Below are 15,269 nucleotides of genomic sequence, written 5' to 3' on the forward strand. Positions count from 1 at the left end.
ACCTGCCTTGTAAGCACAAGGTCCTCAGTTCGATCGATCCCTGGTCCAAAAAAAAAAAAAAAAAAAAAAAAAAAGGTATGAAGTGGAACATTTTTATGGTCCACCCCTGTCTCCCTCTGATGCAGTTTATTGTGTCTAATACATCATAAAGCCTCTGATAGTATTGTCAGCTTCCGCGGAACCTGGATTACATACTCCAGTACATCTCCACTTCTCTTTCCCTCCCCAGCAGCCAAGACCTCAGATCCCACAGAGCCTCATGTTATGGGGAAGCACCCCACAAACAGACACCGTGAATCTTGGCTTCTGGGTTCATAACTTCACATTTATTACTCTGCATTTCCGGACATACACTCTGTCCTAGAGGACAGGTCCCAAATCTGAAATGTATTGGCTCCTTAGCCAAGTTAACATTCCAATGTTCTTTCCATCTGATTGTTTCTGAGTGATCAAGTACATGGCAATACTGGTAGGTTCCATATGCCCGCTGACAGATACCATTTGCTGTAAAATGTTTGAGGCAATGTTGTGCAAATGCCATTTTGTCCGATCATGCATCCTGATCCTTTGGATGAGTGGGCAGGCGGAGGCAACACTGGTAAGGAGAAAAAACAAAAACAAAACAAACAGATGTGCAGTAAATGTTTCTGCTATTTGGGATTTTTTTTTTTGTTGTTGTTGTTCTAGGGATAGAACTTAGGACCTTGCACTTGTGAGGCAGACACGGTGCCACTGAGCTAAATCCCCAGCACTACATTGAATGTTTTTCTTGCAGGATTCGAGGGTCCAAGATAATCATGTCTCTATAAAGCCAGACTTTCTCCTTCGGGAAGATGGGTAGGTGCCCTACTGAGACTCAACACCCTCCTCTACTGCTGGCAAGTAGTACTCCCAGGACAACAGTGGCAGTAGCTAAAGTGGCCAAGGTGAAAGAGAAGCTCATGGTGTGGGACCCTGCATAACATTCATCCTCCCCACCGCAGCCTTTCCGCTCATGGACCCGCTGTATTAACAGTTACGGCCGAAGAGAGAGGCAGCTGCAATCCACAGGACAAGTCCTTGTATCCATAAACTGCTTCTTTCCTGCTCTCTCCATTGGAGCCCCAGTCTGTTTAACCACGAGAGTTTGTCTAGTACTTCCAGGCTGCCATGCTGGAGTGTTGAGCAGGTTCCTGTAGGCTGCTTACGTCTCAGCGTCAGAGACTTCCTGATGAGAGAAACAAGGACATGCATGACAGATAGGGCAGGGAGCTGTCAAATGGTACCTACATGAAGCTGGGCAAAGCGTACGCACAGTTGGTCTCTAGAGTGGTGGCTAGAGTAAGACAGAGGCTGATAGAATGGAAGTGATATACTGAAATGTCTGCCATAAAACAGAATACATATTTGTGCAGTTAAAAAAAGAAAATAGAAATGTCTGACCTTACAAGCTATTGCCATTTCCTCAACACAGAAACATTGAGTGCTTTTATGTGCTTCCTTAGTTTTTTATTACTTCTCCTTTCCTCTATCGTTAGTCATCCTTAGTGACATCTAAGATTCAGATCAGTTCTAATTGTTACTTAGCTTTGCAGTGCTTGCTTCAGTAGCACATGTAATTGTTACTTAGCTTGGCATAACAAAGGGAGCCTCTGGTGCTACTCTGAAGGGATCTTCCAACCTCAGAAATTTTGCAGAGATAATGATGACAAATCCTGTGTTTATTGAGTGTTACCCATTTTTCCAGAAACTATATCATGTGTCTCACTGTAGACATGATTTTACAACTCCTGTATGAGATGTTTACTGTAACTGTTTGACAGCATTACCCAGCACACCCCACAACCTCTGCCCTTACAGAAATATCAAATATCCTGTCATCTTGAACTGCAAACACAGCTCTTACCACATCCAGTGATGTGTGACTGAATAGCATGTTTGCCACACCGATCTACTCTATAATGTTATGTAAAAGCATAGGACAAGAGCCAACACATTTGAGGACATTTGAGGACATTCTTGTCCTCATGTAGCCCACCTTATTTCTCAACCTGGCACTGAGTTTATGGATGTTTTCTGCTGTTACTTTCAGTTTCATCTCTCACTCCTTTCTGATTAATTTGTCCATGTATTGGGTGTCCAACTGGTCACAAAGCCTCAGAACACACAGCTGTCCTCAGAGAAAAGCAGCCCGACACCATGGTCCTCCCTGCATCGGTTGCGGTACCTTGAATTTCTAGGTGAAACCGTTCCAGATGCCGGATGGACTAGGGATTGTGCCTAGGCTGTAGTTACCTGGGAAGGGTGGAGCAGGACAAGAATCAAGCCCGCTGCTTCTGCGGTGACTTAGCAGAAACTCTTCCTGTGGGGCATTAGGCAGATCAACCTGTGGCAAAGCAGCCCAGTAAACTTCTGTAAGCTGTGAAGTAAAAATGCCCGGTAAGCAAAGAAATGCCCTTGAGTTCAGATTATTGTGCCAAACAAAGATGATGAGGGAATTTCTAGCTCTGTTGGGCCAGCTGCACATGCTGTTGGGAAAGGCAGTCATTTGCATGCTTGGAAGCCTTCTTTACCAAGAAATCAAGATCCTATGTGACCTGGGTGGGCCTTAGCACCTTGTGTGGGTGTATGTTTCTCTGCTCCACGGGCTCAGTGTGTTCTCTTTTGTTCTTACTCATCTGTGTCGTGTGGTACTTGGCCAACTGTATGGTGTCCTTTACTATTGGAGAGAGGATAGATCATTGCCCTCCACTGTCTGTGGGATGGGGCCTGCTAGCAATTGGGTACCACTGCTCTCTGATCCTCCAGACTCTTCTCTGCATGAGTGAAATGTTGTTCTATTTAGGGGCTGCTGTAATTCATCTCCTCTTGGCAGTCCCAACAGCTGTAAACCAGGCAGTGGACTGACATCTTGAAACTGCTCTTCCAACTACATGCAAGATCCTGTGCTTTAAAGAACTCAGAACACAGACACCCACATTTATAAGGGAGCACAAAGTCACCTCTGACCCTTGGGAAATGGGAGTGGGATATTGGGGTAGGGCAGATGAATCATGACTTATACTCCAAACATGCACTCTTGGAATACACACTTCATGCTTCAAAGAAAAATGTCTCTCCATCTCTCCTGCCTCATGACTTTCAAAAGAAACACCCTTGAACCTGAATGCTGGGAAGGTTTCTGGGTGGTGCCACTGCCACATGGACGTTCCATTGAGCTCCAGGGAGAATTTGCATACAAATGTCTGTGATTGGAATTTGAACCAGAAATGTTTAGCATCTTGGGAAAATAAACCAGTTAACCTGGGCAAATCTTATCTCTCCGAGAGCATGTATGCAATACCTTGTTGCAAATGAAGCATTGTTCCTTGTAGCATTCAGCACTCATTTTTCTTGCTTCTTTTTGTGTTCCAATCTGTGTAGTGGAACTTACAAATTACAGCTATATACGCAATAGTTGCACATGGTGCAATAGTAAGAAATTAATTTTACTCTTAAATTTTTCTTTTAGCTTCATTTTCAAGTTTAAAACTGTGTCACATCTGAATGGGAGGCTCCTTTAGAACCCTAAGACATCCCACCTCTCAAATAGCTTAGTTTGACATAACCAAGGGACTGTACTACACTGCTTCATAGGGCTGTGCCTGCCTCAGAAGTGCTACGTGGGTAATAATAACAAATCCAATGCTTATTGATGACTTTACATTTTCTAGAAACTATGCCATGGTCCTAATAGACATTATCTCACAGTTTACATTATCTTACACCACCTCCATATTCCTACCAAAAATGTCTGTGATTGGAAATAGTCATGTGTTCCTTCTCTTTGCACACGATCTTAAGTGGCCTGACAACTGCATGAAGAAATAGTTTTTATTAAGTAATAAGGGAAATAATGAAACTCATCCAACTGTCTTCTTGCTATTCCTGATGTCTGTAAGGTTGGGCCCACAACTTCCTCTGAGAAACGAAACAAATCCAAACAAAAATCCCCTTAAAGAGGCCCAGGTTCTGTGCTGTGCTGCACAACTGAAAGTGCTTCGGGGTTGCAAATAGATGGAGTCCCACAAATATCTTCTAAACATTTCTCTATGCCCCCTATATGTTTGTTTTTGGTAAGGTCAAGCCAAGAAAAAAGTTTCCATTTTGTATCAAATGTTTCCTCTAATTTAAGTGACTCAAATGTTTCTCTCAACTCAAAATGATTATTTGAAATTAGGTCATGGTTCAAATACTTAACTTGCTCTTTGTTTTGATAAATTGCTTGCAAAAATCACTGCAATAATTCCTCCCACCCATGTGTATGATAGTGGAAAATCCCTTGGAAAACTGGGTGCAGTTTTGGCAGGTGCACTGACACTTGCCCTGTTTCACTGTTGGAGACCTTAACACCACCATGTGTGCCAGCCCACACTAGTCTCCTGAAGGAGAAGAGAACACCAGGATAGGAAGATCCCCAGATAACCCTGCTGAGAGAGGATCCTAGAGACCATCAAACCCCACTGAGCTAGCTCAGACCAGAAGAACCACCCATGCAAACAGAGCTGTGAGAGTAACAGATGTTTACTGCTTTAAGTCATTACATTTTACATTGTTATCTTTTGCAGGACAAGATAATAATCCTCTCTTTGGACCATGAAGATGGATTTGCCTTCCTTATAGGTTTGTTTAAAACAAAAGTACTAGTTCCTCATTTAAGAAGAAGCTGGTTGCTTTTAATTAAACTAGTACTCGTCACTGAAGGAACACAAACATATTAGTAAAGATGCTTTATTCTAGTTAGGGTGGAGATAGGGCAGAGGAAGTCCCTGACGTCCAGAGTTCTACTCTCCCTGCATCCAGAGTTGTGTAGAATGGAAATGAGAGGAGGACAAGATCAATTCTTAGACTAGGAGGATGAGAAAATTTCATGAAACGGATAGCATTTCTTCTGGGTCTCAAATATTGGTCAGAGACTGCATTCTAGTTCAAAAACAGAAAAGCAAGGAACAACGATTTTGTCAGATGTAACTGCAAAGACTGGGAATAACAAAAGATTGATATGTGATATAGGCCACTTCCTGTTTTTTGTTTTGTTTTTGTTTTTTAGAGGCAGGGTCTCATTATGTAGCCCAGGTTGGTTTTGAGTCTACTGTGTAGCTGAGGCTAGCCTCAGACTCTCTGCAATTCCTCCATGGTCTCCCAAGTCTTGGGATTACAGGTGTGTGCCACTGTGCCCAACTTGTGCGTTTTAAAAGTGTTCTATAATTACATCATGACTACTACTCTGTGAAATAGACGCAGTCACCATCTCTTTTTTCCAGGTGAGATTGTGGAGGCACGGAGCAGAGAAATAATTTGCTCATGCGGGTGCCCGTGCTGCTGCTGGTAGGAAGGGGCAAAGCTGAGATTTGAGCCAAGGTTCATGTGATACTAGGGTTCACCCTTTAAGACAAAGGCTTGGAAATGGTAGTAGTTGAGGCATATTTTAGATGTGTCTGCATTATACAAATAAGATGCGAATCAGCATGACCGTTAACATTTTAAATTAAACTTTTTTATTGTGAGATAGTGGTAGACACACCTGCAACGGTAAGAAATAATACAGAGAAATCCCATATAGGGCATCCTTTATCCAGTTTCTCCCAGTGGTGATATCTTGCAAAATACAGTATCACAGTCTGGATATTGACATTGATATAGTCAAGACAGAGTAGTTCCTGCATCCCAAGGATTCTTCATAAAACCCTTCACAGCCACACCTGCCTCCCTCTATCCTTTCCTCAATCTCTGGCAACCTCTAAACTCTTCATTTCTATATTTTTTATATAAATGGAGTCATAAAGTATATCACCTTGGAGTGTTGACTTTTTTCACTCAGCGTTATTCTGGTGATTCATTCAGAATTTCCAGATTCCGTGTGAGTCAACAGTTCATGTTTTTCTATCGATGAGTAGGGTGCCATGGTGTGAATACACTAGTTTGCTTAATCATTTATCTACTGAAGGACAAGTGGGTATTTCCAGAGTTGGGATATTAAGAATAAAACTGCTATCAACATTCTTGGGCTGTTTTTGTGCGTGAATAAGTCTTCATGTCTCTGAGATAAATGTTCAGCATGTTAACGTTTAACACGATGATCAATGCTTTAAGAGAATTCCTGTGATTAAGAGTTTTGTTTTTATTTTTTTTAAGCAAAGTAGGGGCATGTCTTTGTTTTCTCAAGTACCCCTCTGTCTTCTGGGACATGCCCCCTTCCCGGAGGGCCCTGCTCTGAAGTTCCTCAGGGCTCTTGCCAATTCCAACAGCTTCTCCTTTTCTGTAGAGTTAGATCCACCTCCCCAGTGAGACAGTTGACTCTTCCCAAAGATTTCTCAGATTGTAATGAAGGGAAAAGCAGTAGTTCCCACAGGCAGTGAAGGTTTTAGGAGAGCAGTGTGTGTCCTGGTCAACATACAGATGGTCAAATAAAGTTCCAGAATCCTGTAGTGTTGTTGGGCTGGGTTTCCCTGAAGGACACTCTTCATTCACTGGGGATATATAAGCTCATAAACTATTTTTGCTGTTTTTCCAGGGCATTTTTCAGGGAGCTTTCTGTCACATGAGATTAAAAGTAAAGGAGGGCCGGGGATTTAGCTCAGCGGTTCGGTGGCCTGCCTGGCAAGCGCAAGGACCAGAATTCAATCCCCGGTACCAAAAAATAAAAAAAAGTAAAGGATATTCCATTCCTCTGCTCCTGCACTCTTTCCTGCTGTTGCTCAGGGCTCTTGCTCTCCCTGACTTTAATTCTGAGATTCTGACCATCAGAGGCCCAAGGAATCGCTCAAATTCCTGACAAATCCAGCACAGTTTTCATGGGAAAATCTTCTGATTTCCACCAAGGGTCTGATACCAAGTCATCACTGAGGCCTGGAACTCCATGGTTTCCTCAGGCCCCAGAGGGCTGGAGAGCCAAGGCAAAGTTCTGGAAAAGCCTGGAATTCAGCACAATAAGCGAGAACTGAGAGAAAGGAGTCTGGGGTGAAATTCAGGTCAGGACAAATTCCCCAGGCTCAGTAGAGGGGAATAAGGGCATAGGTTGGGTGGTTGAGCTTCTACTCTCCCCGCATCCTGAGCCAGAGGCTCCAGCTAGAGTGTGGCTGCTGTGCTTCAGGCTCAGGTCATAGCAGGTGCCCTGGACATGGGACTTGGGCAGTCACTCAGGGCTCAGATCTTTGGTTTCATGCTCTGCTGTCACTGCTATCATTTTGAAAGTCTTAGTGAGTTTCGAGTGAGGAGCCTGATGCTTTCATTTTGCGTTGGGTCCTGCTCCAGTCCAATCTATGCCATGGATCTAAGCAATTATTGGGCCTCTTGAATCATGAAATTTAAGAGTATGAGGCCAAGGATTGCTGGGCATGGTGGTAAATGGCAGTAATCCAGCTATTTGGTAGGCTGAGGCAGGAGGACCTTAAATTGGAGCCCAGCTTGGCCAACATGGCAAGATCTTGTCTCAAAATAAAATAATCTCTGCACATGATGGAGCATCTTTCTTCCTGGCAGTGTTAAGACTGGTGCCAAAAGTGTAGCCACGGTCTGCAGGATTTCCCCCTCTAAGGCTGTCCTTGGGTGTGCACTGGTCAGGGAAGCCCTGTTCAAGCCTCCTGAGATCCTGCTTTGGGTTCATTTCCTTTAAGGCATGGGGTCCAAGTACAGCTTTGGGCCTTGACATCTTCTAAAGTAGAAGCAAGCCGACCTGTCAACTTCTCACCCACTTTTCCTTTCCTTCCCTTCCCTTGCCCCAGTAGCTGCTACAAACGTCCTGTATTTGACTCTTGGGAGTTTAATGAGGAACATAGAGTCCCTGACTCATCCAGGTCATCCATGCCTGGGAATTGTTTTGTTCTGACCCTTTGATAACTGTACCCTTTCAGTAAAAAGTAATAGATTTTCTCTTGTTGGGAAGACATGCAGCTGAATTATTGCTTCTGCTTTTCTCAAAGCCACACCCTAGGATATGAAGGGGAGAGACAAAGTTGAGTTTTATGATCTGGAATTTTCCCTTATCAAACAGGCAGGATTTGGGGAGGATGGCTCTGCTAGATAGAAGAGGCACAATCCCAGTGAGCTGGAAAGGATATGGTGACTGCAGGGGTACATGCAAAGAGTGACCTGCAGTCCCTGCTCCAGGCCTAACTTCAGCTGGGGTTGAAATTTACAAAAAGTCCTTGAACCTCTGCCATATCGGGTAATGAGGGACAGATGACAGGTGAGCAGCATTACTGCATTCTCTGGCGTTCCTGCATTCATCAATAAATTGGTTCTTTGTAACAAATAAATCTGAGTCAGTTGCTTCTTCCTCATACCCCCTGTCACCAACTCAGTCTCGTCTTCTAATTGGCCTCTCTACTTTCATTCTTGCTTTCCCCCAAATCCATTCTCCATCTTGGAGCCAGCAATCTTTCCAAAACCCAGATTAGTCAATACCATTCTGCTGACCTGCAAGACTCTGACCTTCAAGGCCTTCTTTTCCTTTGAGGAATACCCCAAGATGGTGCCAACTGCAGAGCCTTTCTCTTCACTGATTTCTCTGTCTGGGAGGCTTTCCTTCTTCTGGCTTGCTTTTTGGCCAGATCTTCTTCATCTTTTGGGACTCAGACAACATACGACCTTCTTGTACCCCGGCCATTTTAAGCACTGGATACCATCTGCAATTAGGAGGTGTGATCAAAACATGTGGTGAATGTTTCACTTTTAAAATTTATTCTAGATAGAAACACATTGCCATGGAATCCTCTGAAAATACTCTCCCCTGCTTGGAACACACTTAGCCTGTTGTTCTTGCCACTTTCTGAAGCAGTTCTGGAAGTGCTCTTTCGTATGTCTTTAGTCAAGTTGTCATGACTGCTTAGATGTCCTGAATCAATTAAAAACCTTCGTGTTTCATGGTTATTTTGACTTTGGGAAACAGCCAGAAGTCACACGGTACTAGATCCAGTGAAAAGGTGGATGAGAACAGCAGTATAATGTTTTTATAAACGGGCCTTTTTATTGGAAGGCACTTGGCAGCTGCATTCATCATCTATCTATTTATTTTTTGTATGGGGGATTGAGCTTGGCCTTGTGCTTGCCAGGCAGGTACTGTACCACTGAGCTGCCTCCCTGGCCCTCATTCAACATGTTTTTTTAACACACCTTGTAAAGACTCTCACAAAAGAGGATTTCCAGAACTGCTTCAGAAAGTGGTAAGAATACTGGAGTAAGTGTATTTAAAATAAGGGGGAAGGGCCTGGCATTCAGCTCAGTGGTTCCACTGCCTGCCTTGCAAGCACAAGGACCCAAGTTTGATCCCTGGTACCAAAAGCAAACAAACAAAAAAACAAGGGGGAGTATTTTGAGGGGAATTAATGACAATGTGTCTTTTACTGTAATAAATTTGTTTGTTTTAGTACAGGGGATTGAACTTGGCTCTTGTGCTTGTGAGGCAGGTGGCAAAACCACTGAGCCAAATCCCTGGCCCCTTACTGTAATAAATTAAAAAAAAAAAATTAAATATTCACCATATATTTTGATCACGTTGCATATCTTGTTCACTTCAGGATTGCCTCCCTCCTGGCCCAGGCCCACCACAGACATTCCTTGAGGAGAGCATCTGTACCTTCCTGGGTTACCAAGCATCTTGAGCACCTGGAGCAGAGCTCAGTAAATGTGGAATGAGGGCATCTAGGCTGTGGGGCATCAGAGGAATCTGAGATAGTCCCCTTTGTGCTGCAAGAACGATAGGGTTTTGGAGATTCACATTTGAAAGACATTTTGAAAAGCAGCAGGAGGCTTGAGGCTGGAAACTGCAGGGCTGGAAGGAAGCACAGAGGCAAATGTATGGAGATGAGAAATGAGTATTTAGTTTGGGGTAATGGTTGTACAATCTAGTTAGCTTGTGAGGAGCAGAATGATTAGCATCTAACATGTGCCTATTATATCACGGCCACCCCCAAATCCATAGTGTAAGTTGCCTGTAACCATCTCATAGGTCCTTCTTTGTTTCTTGCTTCAGGCTGTGGTTCCCTCCACTTCGGCCTCACTTGCTGGAGCTCAGTGACCTGGATGGATTCAGCATGACTTTACTGCAACCCTCTGCTTTCTCCAAATTCCTATAATATGTTCACAGATCAAGGTCTAATGCTGCTGCCAACAGTCCATGAGCCCTGAGAGCAAGTGTCTGGGCCAAACTTGAACAGAACAGGACAGGACAAATTCAGTACAGTGGAGGAGAGATCAGGAAAAAGCACCAGTGGGGCTTAATCTCAAGGAATGATGGCTTCCACACAGCGTGGCTCTGTCTCAGCCCCTCTTCCCTATGCTCTGGGCATTTTGGTTCATCCACTTAACCCCAGACTGAGGACAACCTCAGACCCACACGGGTGGTGGTGGGAGACTGACTGGTCTGTTACACTGTGGAATAAGGGGCACAGAGAGCTGTGTGAAAACTGAGAAGGGAGCACACCATCCTTTTCCTCATCCTCAGACAGACTGAGGGGCTCTGTCCGCTTCCTGGTGGGTGAAACTTAATAAGCAGGGCCAGAGCAAGAGCTGAGAGGTCCCAGACACTCAAAAGATTATGATGTAAACAAAATGGTTATGGGGCTGGGGATTTAGCTCAGTGGTGCTGCTGCCTGCCTGGAAAGCACAAAGTTCCAAGTTCGATCGTGGGTACAAAAAACAAAAAACAAAAGGTTACGATGTGTCTCAACATGTAACCCCAAATCAAAACAATGCTACAAACTGAAATACAATGATAGGAATGTCTAAGTAAGTTTTGATTTCTATAATAGTGGCTATTTTGATAATTTTTACACTTGATCTTAGCCAAAAGGCCGAGAAGCGATTGATAATTTTTATATTAAATTGCAAATATTATATTCTTTCAAATGCATTATTTGCTGGTCCCCTAGCCACATGCTGATGGCCTGTTGGGCAATTCACCATTGATCCCATTTACCTGAACTCCCCGGCCCATCTCACCCTCTTCTGTAGTTTTAGTCTTTCCTTTTATTAAATTTGAGTGGAATCTTGCTGGAGATACAGCAACAGTCATTGGTATCCTCATTTACATCTGGAAAGAAGCAAGCAGAGTAAGGCTAAGCCCTTCTCCCAAGACTTGGACATTATCATCTCCTAATCATGGGTAGAGATGTTTTTCACTTAGATGAGAAACAAACCTAAAGCTAAAAACTGAAAATACCACAACTACCAGAGTTTACCTTTTCTCTGTGTAAGCTGATCCTCAAAAGTTCCCCTCCATTCCTATCAGAAATTTCATTCTTTCCTGACCAAACCAGATCTTCTGTCCTTTTTATGTAGGGGAGAAAATGGGGACTTTTAGTTGTGAAGTTAAGAACACAACACCCCCAGATATGCCGCTCTGTCATTTGCACTACTGAATTAAAAGCAAGTTTAAAAATGTGCAAGAATGCCTCTGACTTCATTCTGGACCTTAAAAACAGATGAAATTCCTATGTGGGAGAGATGGTCCCTATATTGAAAGCAAAGTTATTATTTATGTTAGCCAACACCAGAAATTGAAGCCAGTAACACCTGTACAAACAAACATGGTTTAACAACCCTTATCTTAGTCACTTCTCTATCCAGTCAACAACCTTAGACTTTTGCCCTTATCACATTTAACAACTGTGTTGTTCGTCCACTTCAGGATAGTAGGAACCAACTGCCTCTTCAGGTCTTTATTTCCTTATGAGGGCTCCTGTGCCATGCAACATCTGCATTAAATAAATTTGCACACTCTTCTTCCATTAATCTAGCTCATGTCAGTGTATCATGGGCCCAGCTGGAACTCTAAGGGGAAAGAGGTGAAGTTTTGCTTTCCTCTACATTTGGCAGATGCTTTATGTACATGATTTAATTCTCCCCCAAACTCTAAGAGACCGGTGTTACTGTTTCATTGGGAACGTGTACTCAATAATCCTTGGTAAGGATAAGAAAATTGTCAGGGTTACCTAGTTATTAAGTGGTTGAGATCTGAAACTGAGATGTCAGTCCCAAAGTCCAAAACTTAACTGCTACATTAGCAGTACTTTCCAAATGAGTACCTTTCCAAACGAGTTTCCACACCTGTATGAGCAAAATGGAGATCAATGGCTTCCCTCTGATAGGGCAGTTGTGTTGATTAGAAATATTGCAAAGTACCAAATCAGTGCCAGGCATGATGAACATTTTTATAAGCACTTGGGTATCAGAGAGTGTTCTAAACTTAAACATTCTGGTTAAGCTTAATTATGGCTACTTGATTGGCTTGGAAGTTGCCTAAGGGGTTAATAAAGCACACTTATGGTTATGTGTGGGTGGGTAATTTTTTCCAGGTGGGAAGTGTGACTTTGGGCACTGTATTTGGTCCTCGGCCCCTTTTTCACTGGCTCTGTTACCCTACTCTGCTTCCTGGACACCATGAACTAAGCATCTTTGTTCTATTATACCTTTCTGATATTATATTTCTGTCTTGGAGCCAGCTAACCATGGACTGAATCCCCTGAAACATTTAGCCAAATTAAACTTCTTTTCCTTTAAATTGTGGGTGTTGGGTTTGTGTTCCAGAAACAGGAAACCTAACACAAATGTATTAACTAATTCACGACAAATTTTTGAAATAGGTGTTATCACCATCTCTGTTCTATAGATAAGAAGACCCAGGCACAGAGAGGTTAAGAAATCTGCCAAAAGAATAAAGTTTATTATTGCTGTTGCACCACACCCCTTCTTCATCCTTCTTTGAGAGCTTCTCCCCTTGGGTTTTCAGAGAATGAATACAGGCCATTCTTGCCCTTGCTTGCTCCATTAGGTGGTCCCCTCTGATCACTTCGCTTTTAGCCCAGTCTCAGGGCTCTCTCAATATACTACCCTACCATTAACATTCAGGAATTGCTTGATCGTGAAGTCAAGCCTCATGACTCTGATCACTGATTTTTGGAGACCATAAAACAATTCAAGTTGCAGTCATAATCAGAGAAATAATTTTTCTGAGTCAGAAGAATTTTTATTTTTCACTTTTTATTAAAAAAATTTAAACTCACATGGAAATTGTAAAAATAGTACAAAGGGTAGTCCCCAAACTACCCCTGAGTTAATGTCTTTCAAAACTTTAATATGGCCATGGAAACTAGGAATTTGACCCTACTAATACATTATTTACTGAAAAAGACCTCATTAAAATTTTATCAATTTTTAATATGTACTTTTTTGGCATATAGTTCTATGGAATTTGTCATGTACAAAGACTCATATTACTACTGTCAGTAAAATCAGGATACAGCTCCATCTTATCCTTCCTCCACATTTTGAGACTGTTAAGTGGAATCACATGATGTATAATCTTTTATATTAACTTTTTTTTTCCCCCACTCAACATGAAGCCCTTGAGATCCATCCAAATTATACTCAGTAGTTTGTTCTTTTTAGGGCTGAATAGTGTTCCATAGATACACCATAATCTAAGCATTCACCCATTGGCAAGACTGGGCACATTCAAGGTGGTATGGCTGGAGACAGGATTCACTCATTGAAAGACAATGGTTTCTTTACAACGTTGGACTATGCAATCTGCTATTTTATATATAGTTTATTTTGTTTTTAAGACTAGTATTAGGAATAATCAAAGTATGTTACATGCATGTTCAAATATACCAAAATGAAACCCACTATTTTATAAAACTAATATGCATAATAAATAAATTTTTAAAAAGTTCAATATTAGCTTCAATAGCTACATAGATATAAAAATACAATAATATAAATATAATAATATATTTTACACACACACACACACACACACACACACACACACACACATACACATAGTCTGGTCCAAAATTCTTTACAGAAAAAAAAAAGCCATTCAAAATATCAGAAGCAAAAAAAAAAAAAGCAGTGACAAGATTTGAAACTTTAGTCATAGTTGCTGGCAGCTGAATTAGAAAGTCAGGAGTTAAGGATGATGAGGAGCCAACGATTACTCCCAGATCTTACAGGAAGGATAGGAGGAAAGCTTTTCACATTAGCAAGGAGACAAACAAAAGTCTAGTCACAGAGCCATAGAAACGGGTCCCGAACCACCTAAAAGCACTCATCACCAAAGGGCAAAAGCCGACTTAATTCTACACATTTCCCAAGAATTTTTTTCTTGCTTGGCAAGATTACTTTCTATGCTTGAAGGAAAAATATGCATGTTGTTTGTTGTAGTTGGATCTAACCATCCCCCAAACATCTCTGTGTTAAAGGCATACTCCCCAGTGTGGGGCCGTTGGGAACCCTTAGGGGTAAGGCCTGGTGGGAGGTCCTTGTGCGACTGCAAGTGTGTCTTTGAAAGGGACTGTGGGACCCCTTTCTATTCCTTTTCCTCTTTTGCTTCCTGCCTGTAAGGTGGATCGCTAGCTCTGACACACAGTCCCTCCTGTGACCCTCTGTCATCCCTGCAGGCCTGAATACAACACATCTAGATCATACAAAACCTATGAGCCCAAATAAACCGTGTTCTTTCTTTGTTTGTTTTTGGTACTGGGAATTGAACTTACAATACTTCTGATACAGTGCCCAGGAACATGGAAAAGGCTAGAAGATGCGTGTGGGTGTTGCATAATTATTTCTATACTTGTGGAATTTTCCTTGCCTGTTTAACCGGGGTGCAATTTTGATGTTGACACCTGAATGCCTCCATGTTGAGACTAGGAGGGCAAGGACACCTACTATGTGTAGCTGCTTTCAGACTCCTCTAAGTCCTGCCCACTTCTTACTCCTGCTTCCCCTGCCTGCTCTGAAGGAGCCCAGCACCTCCCGCGGCTTCCTCTGGTGCATATCCCGGGTTCTGGCCTCCTATGTTATGTTTATCAGTCATTTGTAGCCTTCCATTCATATTTCATCTTCCAGAATTTGCTGGAAAATCAAGAGGGAAGGTCTCCCCTCTTCCATGCACTCTTTGCCATTAGTTATTTTTCATTATCATTGCAATAGATTTTAGGTAGGAGGAGACTTAAGTGTAGGATTTCTGTTTGCCATCCCAAACTGAACACACTGTTACTTTTCAACTGAATCCAAGAATTTTTTTTCTTTTATAAAGACATCTCTAAACCTAAATTCTTGGCTATTTAATACGATCCTACAAAAAATCTCAGAAAAGCATACAGTTATCTAACCCTATAGGTAATGAAATAAAATAATAGCAAGAATAAAATAATAAAGGAAAGTTAAGTTTGCAGTGTTTTCCCTAAATAATACAGATTTATTGACTTCCATAAAGCAAAAAAAAAAAAAAAAAAAGGCCAAAA

At 42.2% G+C, this 15,269-nt stretch overlaps 1 protein-coding gene across 1 annotated transcript in view; it reads left to right on the forward strand.

Annotated features, from left to right (window-relative positions):
- The first annotated feature begins 552 nt into the window (after positions 1–552).
- The window catches only part of LOC104860538, a 45,203-nt gene continuing 30,486 nt past the window's right edge, over positions 553–15,269 (forward strand). Inside the window, exon 1 of the mRNA XM_019207141.2 lies at positions 553–598. Within this exon, the coding sequence (XP_019062686.2) occupies positions 553–598 (46 nt within the window). The remainder of the gene's footprint in view (positions 599–15,269) is intronic.

The sequence above is a fragment of the Fukomys damarensis genome, unplaced genomic scaffold, assembly GCF_012274545.1.
Source record: "Fukomys damarensis isolate Sample0158 unplaced genomic scaffold, DMR_v1.0_HiC HiC_scaffold_13, whole genome shotgun sequence".
Lineage (NCBI taxonomy): Eukaryota > Metazoa > Chordata > Mammalia > Rodentia > Bathyergidae > Fukomys > Fukomys damarensis.